Source organism: Schistocerca americana, chromosome 3 (genome assembly GCF_021461395.2).
Source record: "Schistocerca americana isolate TAMUIC-IGC-003095 chromosome 3, iqSchAmer2.1, whole genome shotgun sequence".
Taxonomy (NCBI): Eukaryota; Metazoa; Arthropoda; class Insecta; order Orthoptera; family Acrididae; genus Schistocerca; species Schistocerca americana.
In genome coordinates, this window is record NC_060121.1 from 567,767,286 (window position 1) to 567,787,956 (window position 20,671).

Below are 20,671 nucleotides of genomic sequence, written 5' to 3' on the forward strand. Positions count from 1 at the left end.
TTGCAGTAACATTTTGAAAATTTATATAGTCATTTACACACTTGGAGTTTTAAGAGAGTTCTCACCCCAGTCTAATGAGGCTCATAGTTTTCATTTTTCCATTCCTTTTTGTACTGTATAGTAAGTTCTGACTCTTTTTGTTTGGTTCACTTCGTATGTTTTTGAGATAGTTCTGAATTTTGTGCCATGTCCTGCTTTCCCATCTTATCCTTGCTTCATTCTTCTTTCATTGTCTGGTATTTGGATCTGTTTACTAGTATACACTTTATTTCATTTTGAGTTTCTTTTAAGCAGTCTCCTTCCAAGAATGCAGGCTCAGAATTAGAGTAGCTGTTTGCTGTCATTTTTGTGAGCATGGAGTTCACTTCTGAGTCTTCCATCAGCTTTGTGGAAGTAATGTTGGTGTTTTCCTTTTCTGTACAACCAGTAAGCTATCCTCCTCTTAAGTTTTAAGAAATGTGGTTGGACTGATTACATATAGTGGATCAGGACTGATTACACCTGCTGGATCAAATTTGCTGCTATCACGTAACCTGCAAGTGACATTCTATTACTACTGTTTCACTGTGTTGCTAACTCCCTTTTGATGTATTCCGCTCATCTGCTTTGGTTCTGCTGAGTGTCTTTTGTGACTTTGTTCTTGACTGTTACAACTTGGATTGCATATTCCATCACACCTTCTGTTTGTCCTTGTTACTGTCTCCTCAGTTTTGGTTACATTCCTATATATTGCTTATGTGTTGCTCTTTTGTTTTGAATTTTCTTCATTACCCAAAACTGTACTTGGTTCAGAGTTCTTCACTGATCATTGGAACTGTTTCAGTCTGGTCTGGTCTTAGAAGTTCAGTGTCAAATTTGGAAACCCTTGCTTTGGTATCTTCTGTCCTCTTCTGCTGCTCTTTTTTTCTGTCATGATTCTGTTCTTCCATTTTTCTTAGCCACTGAGCTTTTCATTCTTTTCTGCTTCTTCCTGACTCAGCAGATCAATAAATATGCTGTAAGTTTTCTTAGTACCTGTATCACTGGATATTCCTCCTGTTTCTCCATTAATTCTTCTCTCAACCATTGTTCCTCCATCTCTCTCTTCTCCTTGAACTCCTGTTTTCTCCAGAACTATTCACTTTGTGCTTCCCTTAATTCACTAAGCGTCATTTATTCCTTTTGTGGCCCTTCACGCAACTGTGAACTAGACACTCTGCTGTATGTAATTCCGTCTCCCATTTTGATTTCACTGCCTTACAAAAATCCTGAATCCTTAGATTTGTCTCCTTTCCCATTATATTCACCTCCTGATTGTCATTCACCTGTTCATATACTTCTTCTGTTTTGGGCATATTCATAATTTTTGATGGTACTAATCCGACAGTCACTCCTTAGCTTTGATAAAGACGTAAAATGAAGTTCCAGCACAGTTCACCCTGGAGCATTACATGCTATTGTGCCCACCTGAAAATAAGGCTGCTCTGGTCAAATATTGTACTGTAGCAATTGTACATAAACTGTGTCACTGCACTTTGCAACATTTACTTTCCCTTGTCTTGACTTGTGGTGTTCTCTGCAAAATTGAATGTGTCTCCCACCTATTCTTGTAATTTCTTCTCTTGTTCAGCCTTGTAAATACATTCCATTTATTCAATTTACCGTTCATTAAACATTCTGTTCTGGCCACATAATTTGCTATGCTGGATCCTACTTGCCATTCAACAAAGGATATCCACACTCCTAGTGTTGGCACAAACTACCATTTATTACACTATTATTATTATTCTTTCTTTTCTCAGACGTTATGTCTGGTCAAAAATGGAAAGTGATGCGAACCTTGATCAAGCGTGACTTCCTTTTAACTGTACGGTATATGTTACATTGCATTTAGGAACTTTTGGGTAATTGAACATGTATCAATAATTACAGATTTCTGTAGTTGTATATATAAGTTTGGATGTAGCTGTATTGCATTGATGTACTGGTGGATATTGTGTGGTATGACTCCTGCTATTGATAGTATAATTGGTATAATGTGAACTTTATCCTGATGCCACATGTCCTTGACTTCCTCAGCCAGTTGGATGTATTTTTCAATTTTTTCTCCTGTTTTCTTTTGTATATTTGTTGTATTGGGTATGGATATTTCGATTAGTTGTGTCAATTTCTTCTTTTTATTGGCGAGTATGATGTCAGGTTTGTTATGTGTTGTTGTTTTATCTGTTATAATGGTTCTGTTCCAGTATAATTTGTATTCATCATTCTCCAGTACATTTTGTGGTGCATACTTGTATGTGGGAACGTGTTGTTTTATAAGTTTATGTTGTAAGGCAAGCTGTTGATGTACACTCCTGGAAATGGAAAAAAGAACACATTGACACCGGTGTGTCAGACCCACCATACTTGCTCCGGACACTGCGAGAGGGCTGTACAAGCAATGATCACACGCACGGCACAGCGGACACACCAGGCACCGCGGTGTTGGCCGTCGAATGGCGCTAGCTGCGCAGCATTTGTGCACTGCCGTCGTCAGTGTCAGCCAGTTTGCCGTGGCATACGGAGCTCCATCGCAGTCTTTAACACTGGTAGCATGCCGCGACAGCGTGGACGTGAACCGTATGTGCAGTTGACGGACTTTGAGCGAGGGTGTATAGTGGGCATGCGGGAGGCCGGGTGGACGTACCACCGAATTGCTCAACACGTGGGGCGTGAGGTCTCCACAGTACATCGATGTTGTCGCCAGTGGTCGGCGGAAGGTGCACGTGCCCGTCGACCTGGGACCGGACCGCAGCGATGCACGGATGCACGCCAAGACCGTAGGATCCTACGCAGTGCCGTAGGGGACCACACCGCCACTTCCCAGCAAATTAGGGACACTGTTGCTCCTGGGGTGTCGGCGAGGACCATTCGCAACCGTCTCCATGAAGCTGGGCTACGGTCCCGCACACCGTTAGGCCGTCTTCCGCTCACGCCCCAACATCGTGCAGCCCGCCTCCAGTGGTGTCGCGACAGGCGTGAATGGAGGGACGAATGGAGACGTGTCGTCTTCAGCGATGAGAGTCGCTTCTGCCTTGGTGCCAATGATGGTCGTATGCGTGTTTGGCGCCTTGCAGGTGAGCGCCACAATCAGGACTGCATACGACCGAGGCACACAGGGCCAACACCTGGCATCATGGTGTAGGGAGCGATCTCCTACACTGGGCGTACACCACTGGTGATCGTCGAGGGGACACTGAATAGTGCGCGGTACATCCAAACCATCATCGAACCCATCGTTCTACCATTCCTAGACCGGCAAGGGAACTTGCTGTTCCAACAGGACAATGCACGTCCGCATGTATCCCGTGCCACCCAACGGGCTCTAGAAGGTGTAAGTCAACTACCCTGGCCAGCAAGATCTCCGGATCTGTCCCCCATTGAGCATGTTTGGGACTGAATGAAGCATCGTCTCACGCGGTCTGCACGTCCAGCACAAACGCTGGTCCAACTGAGGCGCCAGGTGGAAATGGCATGGCAAGCCATTCCACAGGACTACATCCAGCATCTCTACGATCGTCTCCATGGGAGAATAGCAGCCTGCATTGCTGCGAAAGGTGGATATACACTGTACTAGTGCCGACATTGTGCATGCTCTGTTGCCTGTGTCTATGTGCCTGTGGTTCTGTCAGTGTGATCATGTGATGTATCTGACCCCAGGAATGTGTCAATAAAGTTTCCCCTTCCTGGGACAATGAATTCACGGTGTTCTTATTTCAATTTCCAGGAGTGTATTATTTTTGCTACATTGTCATGTCTTCTGGGGTATTCTGTATTTGCTAGTATTGTACATCCGCTTGTGATGTGATCTACTGTTTCTATTTGTTGTTTGCAAAGTCTGCATTTATCTGTTGTGGTATTGGGATATTTAATAATATGCTTGCTGTAATATCTGGTGTTTGATCCTGTATTGCAATCATGAATCCTTCCGTCTCACTGTATATATTGCCTTTTTTTAGCCATGTGTTGGATGCATCTTGATCGATGTGTGGCTGTGTTAGATGATACGGGTGCTTGCCATGTAGTGTTTTCTTTTTCCAATTTACTTTCTTCGTATCTGTTGATGTTATGTGATCTAAAGGGTTGGAGAAGTGGTTATGAAATTGCAGTGATGTAGCCGATGTATTTATATGAGTGGTTGCTTTGTGTATTTTGCTAGTTTCTGCTTGTTCTAGAAAGAATTTTCTTAAATTGTCTACCTGTCCATAATGTAGGTTTTTTATGTCGATAAATCCCCTTCCTCCTTCCTTTCTGCTTAATGTGAATCTTTCTGTTGCTGAATGTATGTGATGTATTCTATATTTGTGGCATAGTGATCGTGTAAGTGTATTGAGTGCTTCTAGGTCTGTGTTACTCCATTTCACTACTCCAAATGAGTAGGTCAATATTGGTACAGCATAAGTATTTATAGCTTTTCTCTTGTTTCTTGCTGTCAGTTCTGTTTTCAGTATTTTTGTTAGTCTTTGTCTATATTTTTCTTTTAGTTATTCTTTAATATTTGTATTATCTATTCCTATTTTTTGTCTGTATCCTAGATATTTATAGGCATCTGTTTTTTCCATCACTTCTATTCAGTCGCTGCGGTTATCCAATATGTAATCATCTTGTTTAGTGTGTTTTCCCTTGACTATGCTATTTTTCTTACATTTGTCTGTTCCAAAAGCCATATTCATATCATTGCTGAATACTTCTGTTATCTTTAGTAATTGGTTGAGTTGTTGATTTGTTGCTGCCAGTAGTTTTCGATAATCCATGTATAGCAAATGTGTGATTTTGTGTGAGTATGTTCCAGTAATATTATATCCATAATTTGTATTATTTAGCATGTTGGATAGTGGGTTATTATTATTATTATTATTATTATTATTATTATTTATTTTAAATATCACACTCTGTTTTTTCTGTCCCACCTACATTTTTAAACAAAGATTGCGAGTCACTGATCACCGTGTGTAAGGTATTGTGGCGGGAGAGTGCATACCAAATATTTAAATATTGAGCCACTCTTTGCTTTGGACATTTGGAGTAATAAATGCTTCCAACACCACAATTAAGTCAAAACTATTTATAGCACAGAAACGTGTTCTTCACTGCAAATGAATCCAAACATATACATTTTCTTCTTCTTTGGTTATTTGTCAGATTACTGCCTTAAAGTCTAACACTTGCACCATTCTGGTTGATACACTAGTCTCAAGAACCATTCACCAAATGCCTCTACTCAACCCCATATAAACCAAAGACCCCCAGAAATACAAGGATACCTTGCAATAGTGTGAATTCCTCAGCATGGTTCAGGTGCATTTCTTTTCAGTAGGCTACCTATTCATTTCATAATGGCCCATGCCTGTTAATAGTAACATATTCGCTGTGAGCTATACATATTTGAATTACACCAAGTTTGTACGTTATTTCTATATCCATTCATAACCACAGTGAATCACTTTCAAACAAAATCTTAAAATTTATGTTATAGGAGACAGAGATATAGGTAATTCTTACACAAAATGTTTTGTGATAGGAAGGCAAACGTAGATGATTGTTAACACAAAGAATAGCAGTTACTGACAAGGGAACCTCCCCATCGCACCCCCTCATATTTAGTTATAAGTTGGCACAGTGGATAGGCCTTGAAAAACTGAACACAGATCAATCGAGGAAACAGGAAGAAGTTGTGTGGAACCATGAAAAGAATAAGCAAAATATACAAACTGAGTAGTCCATGTGAAAGATAGGCAACATCAAGGACAGTATGATCTTAGGAGCACCGTGGTCCTGTGGTTAGCGTGAGCGGCTGCAAAACGAGTGGTCCTTGGTTCAAGTCTTCCCTCAAGTGAAAAGATTACTATCTTTATTTTCGTAAAGCTATGATCTGTGCGTTCGTTCATTGAATTCTCTGTTCACTGTAATAAGTTTAGTGTGTGTGTTTTGCGACCGCACCGCAAAACCGTGCGATTAGTAGACGAAAGGACGTGCCTCTCTAATGGGAACCGAAAACATTTGATCGCAAGGTCATAGGTCAACCGATTCCTCCACAGGAAAACACGTCTGATATATTATATGCGACACTGGTGATGGCATGACAGGAATATGTTATCGACCCACCTAACTTGTACACTTGGCGAAAGGGTAAAAAGATTCTTCTACCTTGCCCGGTTTAGGTTTTCTTGTGGATGTGATAATCACTCCCAAAAAAGTGATGAAAACATGAGAGTTTGTCACATAAACTGAAAATAAAAAATTAAACTTTTCACTCGAGAGAAGACTTGAACCAAGGACCTCTCGTACTGCAGCTGCTCACGCTAACCACGGGACCACGCCTCTCCTGAGCTTGTACGACCCTTGATGTTGTGTATCTTGCGCATGGACTACTCAGCTTGTATATTTTGCTTATTTTTTTCATAGTTCCACACAACTTCTTCCTGTTTTCTTGATGGATTTGTGTTCAGTTTTTCAAGGCCTATCCACTGTGCCAACTTGTAACTAAATCTGAGGGGGGTCCGATGGGGAGGTTCCCTTGTGAGAAATAGTTTGGATGGCATAACTTATATGTATTCTACTGGGCCCACACTGCCTTACTCATATTCACTAGCCATCTGTATGTCAATCAGGTGCGCGGGTGGAGTTTCTGAGGAGTTCTGTATAGCACATGTCATGGACATAGTTAGCTCTTTTGATAAGTAGTCTATTTGAAGATAATTGTCAGCACCATGAAATGATGAGACTTCATATATATGCAGTGTATGTGTTACTACAGAAATAAAAGTTGTAATACATATATCAGTTTATACAGAGTATCCCATCTAATAATTTGCTATACAGGGTGTTACAAAAAGGTACGGCCAAACTTTCAGGAAACATTCCTCACACACAAATAAAGAAAAGATGTTATGTGGACATGTGTCCGGAAACACTTAATTTCCATGTTAGAGCTCATTTTAGTTTTGTCAGTATGTACTGTACTTTCTCGATTCACCGCCATGATTTCATACGGGATACTCTACCTGTGCTGCTAGAACATGTTCCTTTACAAGTACGACACAACATGTGGTTCATGCACGATGGAGCTCCTGTACATTTCAGTCGAAGTGTTCGTACGCTTCTCAACAACAGATTCGGTGACCGATGGATTGGTAGAGGCGGACCAATTCCATGGCTTGCACGCTATCCTGACCTCAACACTCTTGACTTCCATTTATGGGTGCATTTGAAAGCTCTTGTCTACGCAACCCCGGTACCAAATGTAGAGACTCTTCGTGCTCGTATTGTGGACGGCTGTGATGCAATACGCCATTCTCCAGGGCTGCATCAGCGTATCAGGGATTCCATGCGACGTAGGGTGGATGCATGTATCCTCGCTAACGGAGGACATTTTGAACACTTTCCTGTAACAAAGTGTTTGAAGTCACGCTGGTACGTTCTGTTGCTGTGTGTTTCCATTCCATGACTAATGTGATTTGAAGAGAAGTAATAAAATGAGCTCTAACATGGAAAGTAAGCGTTTCCGGACACATGTCCACATAACATATTTTCTTTCTTCGTGTGTGAGGAATATTTCCTGAAAGTTTGGCCGTACCTTTTTGTAACACCCTGTATATGAATGACGTTTTTGTTAACTGATTGATCTAAATTTCCATAAAATTCTGCTGAGTTGTTGATTGTCTCTTATTTTAGAAGACACAAATGTTTCAGTGGAAGTGTTGGCTCGTTTTGCAATGTGCCATGACAAACAACCCAGAAGAATTGTATAGAAACTGACACTGGTCACAGCAAGAAACCCACACCTATGAATTTAGAAGTTTTTTAATGAATCATTAAGTGTTGTTACTGCTTTTAGTCCTAAGATATTGGAGCAGCTTCTGTTTTTCATAATGAGAGGGTTGTACTTTTTATAGTTTACATACCATAGCACTTGAAGAAAAAATATACTCATTTCATGATTGTTTATGTTTTCACTGCATGTTTTTGCAAAAGGAGCTAGCCAGTTTTGTTGGACAGAAGGGGCAAAGGTAGCAGCACAGTACTAACTGTGTAACGCATAATGATGTGTTGAAGATTTCGTAGGCATTTTTATGGAAAGCTCCACAGAAAGCAGTAAAAGGTTTAAATATAAGCATTCAAATGTCTTTATAAAATCAAAGGCATTTCATACTCACAGTAGGAAAAGAAATTTAGAATATTTTTATATATCAAAATACTCATCCATATGCTTACAGTCACTTTTTTAAAACTTTGTTTTGACATCTTGAACCATTTTTACAATACGAGGTGCATTCGAGTTCTAAAGCCTCCGATTTTTTTTCTCCGGAGTGGAAAGAGATAGAAACATGCGCATTGTTTTAAAATGAGGCCGCGTTCATTGTCAATACGTCCCAGAGATGGCAGCACCGTACGGCAGATGGAATTTTACCACCAGCAGCGAGAATGAGAACTGTTTTAAATATTTAAAATGACGACGTTTTCCTTACTTGAACAGCATGCAATTATTCGTTTTCTGAATTTGCATGGTGTGAAACCAATTGAAATTCATCGACAGTTGAAGGAGACATGTGGTGATGGAGTTATGGATGTGTCAAAAGTGCGTTCATGGGTGCGACAGTTTAATGAACGTCGTGTGACAACAAACCGAAACAACCTCGGGCTCGCACATGCCGGTCTGACGACATGATCAAGAAAGTGGAGAGAATTGTTTTGGGGGATCGCCGAATGACTGTTGAACAGATCGCCTCCAGAGTTGGCATTTCTGTAGGTTCTGTGCATACAATCCTGCATGACGACCTGAAAATGCGAAAAGTGTCATCCAGGTGGGTGCCACGAATGCTGACAGACGACCACATGGCTGCCCGTGTGGCATGTTGCCAAGCAATGTTGACGCGCAATGACAGCATGAATGGGACTTTCTCTTCGTCGGTTGTGACAATAGATGAGACGTGGATGCCATTTTTCAATCCAGAAACAAAGCACCAGTCAGCTCAATGGAAGCACACAGATTCACCGCCACCAAAAATATTTCGGGTAACCGCCAGTGCTGAAAAAATGATGGTGTCCATGTTCTGGGACAGCGAGGGCGTAATCCTTACCCATTGCGTTCCAAAGGGCACTACGGTAACAGTTGCATCCTACAAAAATGTTTTGAAGAACAAATTCCTTCCTGCACTGCAACAAAAACGTCCGGGAAGGGCTACGCGTGTGCTGTTTCACCAAGACAACGCACCCGCACATCGAGCTAACGTTACGCAACAGTTTCTTCGTGATAACAACTTTGAAGTGATTCCTCATGCTGCCTACTCACCTGACCTGGCTCCTAGTGACTTTTGGCTTTTTCCAACAATGAAAGACACTCTCCGTGGCCGCACATTCACCAGCCGTGCGATTTTCCAGTGGTCAAAACAGATTCCTAAAGAAGCCTTCAGCACTGCCATGGAATCATGGCGTCAGCATTGTGAAAAATGTGTATGTCTGCAGGGCGATTACGTCGAGAAGTAACGCCAGTTTCATCGATTTCGGGTGACTAGTTAATTAGAAAAAAAATCGGAGGCCTTAGAACTTGAATGCACCTCGTATTACAGGTGTTCACATTATATGTAAAGGTATTATCAGGTCTTAGGACTGAAACCTGTCATAATAAAGAAGTATTTGTCAGCATTTTAAAAGTAGAAACTCCAGGAAGGAATATCATCATTGTAGGATAAGATAATTTGCTATTTACCATAAAGATAACAATTAAATTGCTGATTGGCACAATTAAAAGATACTTACACATAAACTTTTGCCCGCAGACCTCATCAGAAAAAGAGAAATACACACCATTCAGTCACAAAGAACCACACCTCACACACACATGACTGTCAACTCCAGAACTTCGCCGAGAATTTCACTTCTTTGTGGTTCTCTTAATGTATCATTAGTACATCATGGATTTAGTTGGGAAGAAAGATAGAGCAGGAGAAGATTGAGACTGTAGGGAGGAGGTTATGATAGGTGACTGGACAGGAGCTAGTAGATATTGAGGACAGGTTTACCCTTCTTTTTTATGTAATCCACATAATTTGATATTTGCAGGAGAATCCATATGGCATGGTTGTTCTCAGCAATGTGTTCTGTCACTGGGTGGTCAACTCTGTTTGGCTACAGTTTGGACTGAGCAAGGTGGTGCAGTGATTAGCACACCAGATTTGCATTTGGCAGGATGACAGCTCAAACTATGCCTGGCATCCAGATTTAGGTTTTCCATGATTTCCCTAAATCACTCCAGGTAAAGTTAAGAACGGTCCCTTTGTAAGGGCATGGTGATTTCCATCTCCATCTTTGACACAATCTGAGCTTGTGCTCCATCTCTAATGACCTTGATGTCAATGGTACGTTAAACACAATCTTCCTTCTCTTGGCTACCATTTGGCGATGGTAATTCATTTGGGTGTACAACTTGTTGATTCTCATGTCCGCTTAAAATTATGTGCAGAAATTACTGTTGAGTTTGTATAAAATATGACTGCTTTCACAAGTAGCTCAGTATCTTTATAGAACAGGATAGGCCCGTGAGTGGACTGGGAACCGATATCCCGGGAGGAGACATTGGGCAGGTCTTGCACTGTGGTGTGACTGATATGTCAAGGAGTTTGGAGTAGGTGTGGTGTATGGATGGAGTAGGATATTATATAAATTGGGTAGCCAGTGGAATACCATCAGGGGGAGGGGGCAATAAAAATGGTTGTGTATAGGATGTACCTGACTTATGGGCACAATGATAAGTAACTGTAGCCCTGTGAAGGGTATGGCAGCTTCTCTGTCAACCCTGTAAGAGGAACATGCCTAGGTTGATCGTTAGACATTTTTTTCTAACAATATGCTCTGAACTGTAAAATCTGGTTTTCGTTTTTAACACACTGCTTTGTCTTTGAATAAACATTCAATCTGTAATTTGAACTGTTGTATTTGTTGAAGTTCGTGAAACTTCATGGGTTCTGCTCACATTCCCTAGTACCACGAAGATGCAGATGTGGGGTTCAGCAGTTCGCTAGCCTGCTCCCTGGTGCTGTTGCTGCTGCTGGGAGGCCTGCAGGCTGTAGTGCTGCCACAGACCATCATTCTGCTGCTGCTCTTCCTCACAGCATTCGTGTGGGTTGCGGTTGTACTCATGCTGTTACTTGCCGTGCGCCTTCGCTGGATCCTCTGGGATATCTCACAGAGCTTCACACTGCGTCTCGCCATTACAGTCTTCACTATTGTGTTGCTGTACACTGTTGCCCAAGTCAATGTTGTGAGTATCTGCAGGCTACCTGGTACTGTTTATAAAATTTATTTTACTAATTTCAGTGTATTTTCTCATCCTTCCTTTTTTGCAGGATCTTGATTTTTTTTTTTTTTTTTTTTTTTTTTTTTTGTAGGAAAGTGACATAAAGGTGTTTCCAGGTGTGTGAAGATGAGTAGAAATGATTGACTCTGAATATTTCTCCACTTTATCATTTTTTGAGGCTGAGAATTGAGAAATTGATATAGATTTTTTTTCTTTTTGCAACCACCATGTGATTCATTGTGATTACATTGTTTCAGAGACAACATTATTCAGTGTTTTTCTCTAAACATACATGAGATAGTGCTAAAGACACTGCAGTGATTTGGGGTAGTCACACTAAAAGATTAAACTCTATGACATGCATTATATTATTTAATCAGAAATGCTGTATTACACCTGTCCAGTCAGTTTAAGTTGTCATTTTTCTTATGTAATATACATTGCAATAAAAAGTGCACAGCTCGTAGAAGAAAAAAGTGAAAGTTCTCAGTAGTGCTGGTAGTTCCATTAGTTTTACACTGTTATGCTCAATTACATGGATCCCAGTTCCTTTGTCACTGTTGATATGTTTTACAATATTCATGAGGTGATGTGAAACATTGGGTAGTTGAGAGAAACTAACATCAGTACATAAAACAAAAAAACCATTTGTACAATGATAATTATACTAACTTATCACAGCAGTAGCATCATTTATACATTGGCTATACATCTGCAGAACTCGTGACATTTCACATGCTGCTCACTTGTCATTTTCTGATCATGCTCTGATTACAATCACATTTTTATTTTGTGGTCCACTGAATGTCTTCTGAACTTGTTTCTTCCATAATAACTAACAATATTATGTGGACAGTACATTGTGGTAGTTGGCTGTGCCCATAAACAAACGAGAACTTAAGACTGCCCAAGGGGAGAAACAGAGTACGGGGCAATAAGCCCCACCTCCCTCTCATAGGGCTGCCATCTTATGTCTGTGTTGCGTGCTTTCTCAAAAGCAGATCTGACATAAAAGTAACAGGGATCGCTGATTCCTTTTGTTGTTATGAGAGTCACATTTGACTCCCTTTACACACCAGTACCAGTCTGTTCACCCATTTTGGGGAAAAGAGAAAAAGAAAAAGAAAACGGGCAATCCACAACACAAAGCAAATTGGGGTACACAAAGCATTTGGTAGGGGCTGTAGTGCAATTGCGATTGGTAGTGGTAGTTCAGGTTCGACCTCTGCCAGTACCTTATGCAACCATAGTTCAAAACACTCCCCACCTAAAACTGCCATGATATAGTGTCTGCATAATGATTACAATTAATTTATAAAACAATAATGGAAATTCCTACGAGAGGGAGGTAGGGCTTATTGCCACTCACTGTTCCTCTCCCCTTCGGCATTGTGACTTCTCTTTGTTTACAGTCGTGGCCGACTGCCACAATATAATGTCTGCATAATATTGTTACCTTTTATGGAAGAAATTCCTGCCTGGAGAAATAAGTAAAATAAGGGAAATGCAACTATTCACATACAGCAGATCAATGGATGCAGGACAGTGACACATAACAGCAAACTGTATTCGCACCGGTTTTCGAGCACCAGCTTCTTTTCCAGCTATAAAACACACATTCATACACACAGCTACACGTACTCCAAAATGAGTTTGTGTTTCGGTGACTGTTTGGTTGCGTTTGTGAATGTATGTACTACTGACTCTGCTCCAGTGATCAGTCTGCTAGAGGTATGTAAGTAGTTGCATTTCCCTCAGTTCATATAAAATTCAGTTAGTTTTAACATTATAATTTTCAGTATATACTTTCTTTTAAAAATGTATGTTGTTATTATTTGTTTCATAAGAAAGGTAGAGAAAAAGTTTTCTTCCATATGGCTTCTGATTAGTAGATATGTGCAAAAAGTAACAGATTCATTATCTAGTAAAATCTGGGAATTTATGCTGTGACAAAATTCAAGGAAGAGTTAGAGGAAACTGTGCTATTCAAGCAGCAGGCACAAATGTCGTACACAGCCACAGGTTACTTTGTCCTATCTTGCCCTGCTCTTGCTCTTTTAGCTGAAATTTTTGAGAGAGTTCTCTAGCTAATTCTAGAACAATTTCATTTCCTCCAGTCCTTTCTTCCATTTTATCATTAAATAATAACCCCCCAGGTCTCAGCAGTGCTCAGCAGTGCTGTCACACGGTCCACTTTTTATTTTTATTTCTGAAAGAGCATGATGTTATAACAATAACTATCTTATGCCACAGAATTTGAATAATTGATTTGTAAGCTGATGTAGTCTGTTTGTCTCAAATAAAATTTGAATCTTGAGCATTCAAAACAAGAGGATTTTTTTTTTTGTAATAGTGGAAGACTGAAATGGAAGATAGAAAGCAAGGGGAAACAGAGGTATTGTGAGGGTAAGGGTGAGACATTTAGAGCTTCCATTAAGCTATAAAGACAATTTATAGTTACAAATCTGAAGTATAGAAGTTGTCAAGAAGTCAATGAATTTTTTGGGGGACATCACTATGTTTTTGGGAGAATAATGGTTGATTATGCTGAAGTGAGAAATGTGTACAAAAGGAAAGAGAGAAAACTAAAAGCTACATTCAAGAAAGGTAAATACAGTTAACAACAAGGAGAACAAAAATAAAAATTTATACAGGTTGAAGCAGTGCATTGTGGTTGGCTGACACAGGTATTTATACATAAGTAAATATTGTCATTAAGCATAAACACTGCTGAATATTGCTAAATGGAAAATATGTTTCAATACAGATGAATCAAGGCTGGTGTCTTGTACTGTGTCTTATGACTATCTTAAAATTTTGTAACTGTTTTGTAAAACCAAAGTATGTGATTGGGATGAAATTAGTGAGTGTACTTATAGTGACTTGCTTATTTGAAGAATTTCTTATAGATTGCAGCATCAAGATTCCCTTTGTAGTTAGTTTCTGACAACAGGATACATAAAGAGCATTCTACAAATGCTGTATGGAATATCACTCATCTCTGTATTCCACTACATAAGGTTTGTTCAATTCCTGCAACCAGCCATAATGGATTCGAAGCAATGCACTGAGGAGTCAGTTATTAATCTGTGTTCCATTTCCAATTTCCAACTGTTCTCTGTTTTCCTTTCCTTTCCTTTCCACATTTTCCTCTCCCTCTCTTGCACTCACAAAAGAAATCTAAGCAACCTGTTTAGGCAGTAAGCTAAGCGCAATGTCTGCCTTCAGTACATATTGATTGTTGTCAGCTGTTACTGTTGCTTGTGTTACTAAATTATTTTCCATATTTAAAAATTCTGTGTGTTCTGTAAGTAGAAGCACAAAGAAAACTTTCCAGTCTTAAATAACCACTTTACATAAGTTTTCGCATCTCTGATAGATAAATTGATTTGTTTCCCTGATGTTACTTCAGTGATTCCTTTTTTAAGTAAATGCATTCCAGATTTACAAAATCTTCTTTTCTCAGATCTAAGATCTGCCATTTTCCTTAATGTTGCAGTTTACCTGTCGTGCTGATGCACTGCAGCCGTGTCGGCTTGGTGCAACCGCCAATGTTACACTAGATGGTGCTGGTGTAGGGCAAGATCACAGAGCATGCCCATTGCCGCAGTACGTGGTTCTCTCATGTACACTGGGGTATCTTGCAGTTGCTGTTTTCCTGCGGCTTCCAATTCTCGTCAAGGGAATACTTCTTGTTGCTATGGCAACTGTTTATATTCTCCTCATCGAAGTCTCCCATCGCTCGCTATTTGACTGCTATGATGAACGTGTAGGGTATGTTATAATTTGTTGCCCTAAGTATCAGTAACATCTTCCATTCATTTTGTACATGCTGCTGGTCATGTATCCCATGAGCTTTTATTTTAAGTATTGGTTAACAATAGATGAGATTTTATACATATGCAAATTTGTTATATTTAATATGTTTCCAGGGTAGAAGAAAAAGAAAAATGTGAACTTGGGAAAAAGTTGGGGAATTCAACCTGTGCATCACGATACGTTTTGTCTTATTTACAAACCATCTTCAGTGGATGCACTGAAATATTACATGACTCTTTTTGTTTGCACATACAGGTTATCATTCGCACATATAAGTTATAGATTTAAAACAGTTCATTGAAGTTTTTTATAATAAAATGAAAAATTACTTACAGGTCAGCAACTATTTGATTTTCTTTGTAAGACAAACAGCTTTCTCCCATGTGGCAAACTGGTTGAAAACTCGCAATTTCCCTGAAGGTTGCTATTTTTTAAATATAGCACTGTAACTGCCTTTTTTGTGTCTGTAATGTCATTTGTTTCTGTGTGTTGCCAACTTTCTCAGCATTGTGTATTGATGTAAGTGTTCTGTGTGTGTGTTTGTGTTTGTGTGTGTGTGTGTGTGTGTGTGTGTGTGTTTATTTTATAATCTATTTTTCAATTATTATTATTATTATTATTATTATTATTATTATTATTATTATTATTTTCCTTTACATTCTTAGGAGAGAAATGGGATTTGTTCTCATCGGTTTGGAATTTCTATCTATTGTATGATCAATCAGTGTAAACAGTGAGTGGTTAAGGCATATTCATGTAGTCATTTAGTAGTAGTGTAATAGTAGTTGTAGTTGTATCAAATGGAAAAAATCATGTAATATTTCCGGACACCCGCTGAAGATTCCTTGTAAATAAGGCAAAAGATGTCTGGGTGCACAAGTTAAATAAAAAGAAAGTAAAGTGTAGCATGCAAAAGGCAGTTTTTCTTTTAAAGTGCTTCAATTTATATACAGCTGCTGTGAAAATGGCCATCACAAGAAACTTGTCTTTAAAACTTCTTGCATGAGGTTGCTTCTTGGAGTGCATCCATTCTAAGATTCAGATATTACACCAAGTGCCTTCACTTGTTTTTGTAGTTGCAGATATACCAAACTCCAAACAGTGTTGAAGACAACAATGTAGGTGAAAGGATGGTAAGATAGTGGTTTGGGATTTCAGGCAAGACACATCTCTGACAATGCAACAAATTGGCTCATATCCAATCTCTCAAAGTATGGGTATCAATGATGACTATGTGAGAGAGTATGTTAAAACCATACATCAAGTGATGAAAGACAAAGTGCTTCAGAAAGATTGTTTGTGCTTTGTAACATTACTATTTTTATAGTCATCTTATAACAACTTGCTACCAATTTTCTCTCTTCAGCAAACAACTTCATATTATTCAGTTCATTTTTGATGGTTGTTCCTCCAGATATTGTATCACCTCTTTTCTTGCTGCTGTGCACATATACATTAACACATCATAAACTTCAGTGAGGTTTGAAAGTCAACAAAGAAAGTTAAAATCGAAAGTACAGACAGCGGAGGGGTCACTAAAGACAGAGAATTAGCTCAGCTAGACAAGGCTGTGAAAATATGCAGTCGTGGCCATATTCAAGGCACAATCTCCATGATATGGAAATTTGAGATTGCCTGTTATTGAATAAGTGCACACAGTATGAACCATTACACCACTTTGTTAATGACAAAGATCAACCCATCCACCCCTCATTTTTAGTAAGGTTCATATATATATAAAAGAATCTCTTGCAGTGAGAGTTTTGCACTGCGAATGCTAAGAATACTTTCAAATTTCCAAAATGTAGTATGGAATAATATTTTGCTTTTTAGAATGGTACAGTGAGGAACAGTGAAACTAAGAAACATATTCTTTTCCTTAAATAGAATAATAATACAAAGTGGTTTGTGGTTTTACTATGGATGTTAATTTGTTTATCAGAGCAAATACATAGCCTATGCTAATCATTTATATGACTTTATTGTTTAACAGGTCAGTTGTCCCACAGCACGCTCTTGCTGTTGTCTACATTCTAATGTTCTTATTAGCAGTTATAATTCATGGTCGACAAGTAGAATGGACGGCTCGACTTGATTTCCTGTGGCAGATACAGGTTTGTACTTAATGTATCTATATAAATTTCAGTAGTAGCTGCATATGTGGTGCATATCCAGTGGCAGTATCCTGTAAATTCTCCTATATGTTCATCTGATCAATATCCAAAGCTGATAAATATAGATCCCTGAAATTTCCAGTTTGGTTCCTTGATTTGATTTCAATTTCTTATGGAAACTGACAATCAAAGTGTTAAATGGTGTATCAGTAATGTCATATTTTCCATAAAGGAACCCAGGACTGATGGAAATTACTTTTAAACTGTAGGAAACTTGTAGTGACTGTGAGGTGTCAGTGATTTAAGGCACTGCACCCTTAGACGGAATGTCTGTAGTTCAAATCTACATGCAGCCTTTGAACTGAGTTTTTGATAGTTTCCCAAAGTCATTGAAGGCAAATGCTGGGATGTTTCCACTGAAGAGCCTACCCCCCACTGTCTACCTCCAATGTGAGCTAATACACACAAAAATGACCTTCTCCAGAATGAGACTTAAGTGTGTAATGTTTCTTGCTTTTGTCTTGGGGCATAATTTCATTTCAACAAACATTTTAGTTCTGTACACAACAGTTAATGTTACTTTTTCAAGTATTTACCCACAGCGAGATACCATGGAATTGAAAATGGCAGGATGTGGTACCATCAGAGGTCATTTACAAATTGTGGTGGCAACTTTAGTGTTCATAAACCATTCCAAATGTAACACTTCTTTGACTTTGCTGACATTTTCATGTTTATGGCACCTTGCTTTTGGTATTAAAAATATGAAGCTATCACTAACTAGAACATTGGTCCAGTGCTGCAGTGCTTCACTAGGCATGGTCTTGTTGATGTACACACTAAAACAGCCATTTTTTGATCAAAAATAGTTCTCTAACTAAGAAGAGGTCTTCATTAATACAAGGTGCATCTGAAAAGTCTGGTGAATGATCCCATACATTAAAACCTGCACTGGTTAGGATGAGGCACTTATGCATACACATTGAGAGAGATGTCAAATTGCAGAAGTGACCAGTGGTGCATGCAGCAGTGAAGCTAACAGAGTCAGTGTGAGGACTCATGTCATTGCAAAATGGAGCACAAAATGAAGCAGTGTGTTAACATGAAGTTTTGATTCAAATTAGGGTAAACAACAACAGAGACTCGTGGAATGTTACTGCAGTGTACAATGTTGAAGAAGTGTGTAAAAGGGTGTGTTTGAGTGGTTTAAACATTTTAGAGATGGGAAGACAGGTTTTGAGACTGAGATGCATTCAGGTTGACCATCAACAAGCACACTCCAAGACAACATAGAACGATTGTGATGTGTACTCATGGATGATTGTTGGCTGTCTTTGAGAATGAGAGCAGAACAACTGAATGTAAGTACAGACAGTGTAAGCACTATTGTTCACAAACATTTGAAAATCTGTGCCCAATTTCTAACACAAAGCCTGATAGACAAGCACAAGCAAACTCGGATGGAAATGTTTGGAGACCTCATCAACACATCTGACCGGAATCCACATTATGGGAGATGAGCTCTGGTGCTACCAGTATGGTAAGGAAACCAAACAGCAGTCAGCAACATGGTGCCCTTTCGCTTCCCCACCTTCCAAGAAGGAAAATCGGGTGACAAAATCTACAATTAAGATAATAATGATTGTCTTTTCCAACACTGATTCATGATGAATTTCTGCCCAAGGATCAAAATGTCAATGTGGAAGTGTTACAAGGGAGTTTTGAATCAACTGCTGCAATGCATTGGCAGGTACTGCCAGAACTGTACCAGAGTGAACAGTGGACTTTCCTGCAAGATAATGTCTATCCACACACTGCTCGACTTTCTTGCTCAGTGCAAGGTGACTGACTGTTTAACACCTCCCTTATTAATGGTTTGTACATTTGGTGTTTAGCATCTTGTTTAAATCATAAATATGTCATATTAATAATCAATGTTTTGATGTAAGCTGATTATTGGTACTAGTTCATTTTACCAGATGATTTCAGACATTGCCCATCACTAACGGTATCGGTGTTACTAAAGACGTGCATTTCTTTTAATACATCAATTATATTATATATAATATTGTCTTATGCATAGGTGGTTATTTGTATCATTATAATGTGACCTGCCATATGAATAATGCATTTTAGGATTTGTCAGTGATGATATTTCGTAACAATCATGTAATAATAAGATCATATGCTTTATATGTACGTAAATGCAATCGGCATACTGTATTTTCTACGAAAATATGTACATTTGTCATTGTCAATTGTTGTACATTCAAATATTATTTTTTGTTATATATATATAATAAAATATACATATAATAGAGGGAAACATTCCACGTGGGAAAAATATATCTAAAAACAAAGATGATGTGACTTACCTAACAAAAGCGCTGGCATGTCGATACACACACAAAAAAACACAAACATACACACAAAATTCTAGCTTTCGCAACCAATGGCTGCTTCATCAGGAAAGAGGGAAGGAGAGGGAAAGACGAAAGGATGTGGGTTTTAAGGGAGAGGGTACGGAGTCATTCCAATCCCGGGAGCAGAAAGACTTACCTTAGGGGGCAAAAAGGGGTGGTATACACTCGCATACACACACGTATCCATCCGCACATACACAGACACAAGCAGACATTTGTAAAGGCAAAGAGTTTGGGCAGATATGTCAGTCAAGGCGGAAGTACGTAGGCAAAGATGTTGTTGAATGACAGGTGAGGTATGTGCGGCGGCAACTTGAAATTAGCGGAGGTTGAGGCCTGGCGGGTAACGAGAAGAGAGGATACACTGAAGGGCAAGTTCCCATCTCCGGAGTTCTGACAGGTTGGTGTTAGTGCGAAGTATCCAGATAACCCGGACGGTGTAACACTGTGCCAAGATGTGCTGGCCGTGAACCAAGGCATGTTTAGCGACAGGGTGATCCTCATTACCAACAAACACTGTCTGCCTGTGTCCATTCATGCAAATGGACAGTTTGTTACTGGTCATTTCCACATAGAAAGCTTCACAGTGTAGGCGGGTCAGTTGGTAAATCACGTGGGTATACACTCGCACACACACCCATATCCAACCACCTATATATACACAATAATATGTAACCCACTTCCAAACCATAACCAAGGAAAAAAATTTTTTTTTCCGCTTTCAACACTACCGCTGCTATAAAATCCACCGTATCTAGTTCACAAACAGTTCCTTTCACCTATTAAACAACCATTTCGGCTAGTTCTAATAACTTTTGCTTTATACCCATTTCCATGTTTCCCACATCACTGATCATTTTTAGCCACTTCCCACAGGTTTTAACTTCATTATTTCTTCGTCAGACAGTTGTTAGCCTCATTTTCATAATCTGTCACCACAAAACCACTACTTTTAGTACATTTACACGCAGGTTTTTCGAAATTTTCCCGAATTTCTCCAC

At 39.3% G+C, this 20,671-nt stretch overlaps 1 protein-coding gene across 4 annotated transcripts in view; it reads left to right on the plus strand.

Moving 5' to 3' along the window:
* Positions 1–20,671, plus strand: part of LOC124605803 (Ca(2+)/calmodulin-responsive adenylate cyclase) — a 353,810-nt gene that overhangs the window by 214,333 nt on the left and 118,806 nt on the right. For all 4 annotated transcript variants that reach the window (XM_047137705.1, XM_047137704.1, XM_047137702.1 and 1 more), the window contains 3 exons: positions 11,000–11,278; positions 14,814–15,088; positions 17,127–17,247. In XM_047137705.1, the coding sequence (XP_046993661.1) occupies positions 11,000–11,278; positions 14,814–15,088; positions 17,127–17,247 (675 nt within the window). The remainder of the gene's footprint in view (positions 1–10,999; positions 11,279–14,813; positions 15,089–17,126; positions 17,248–20,671) is intronic.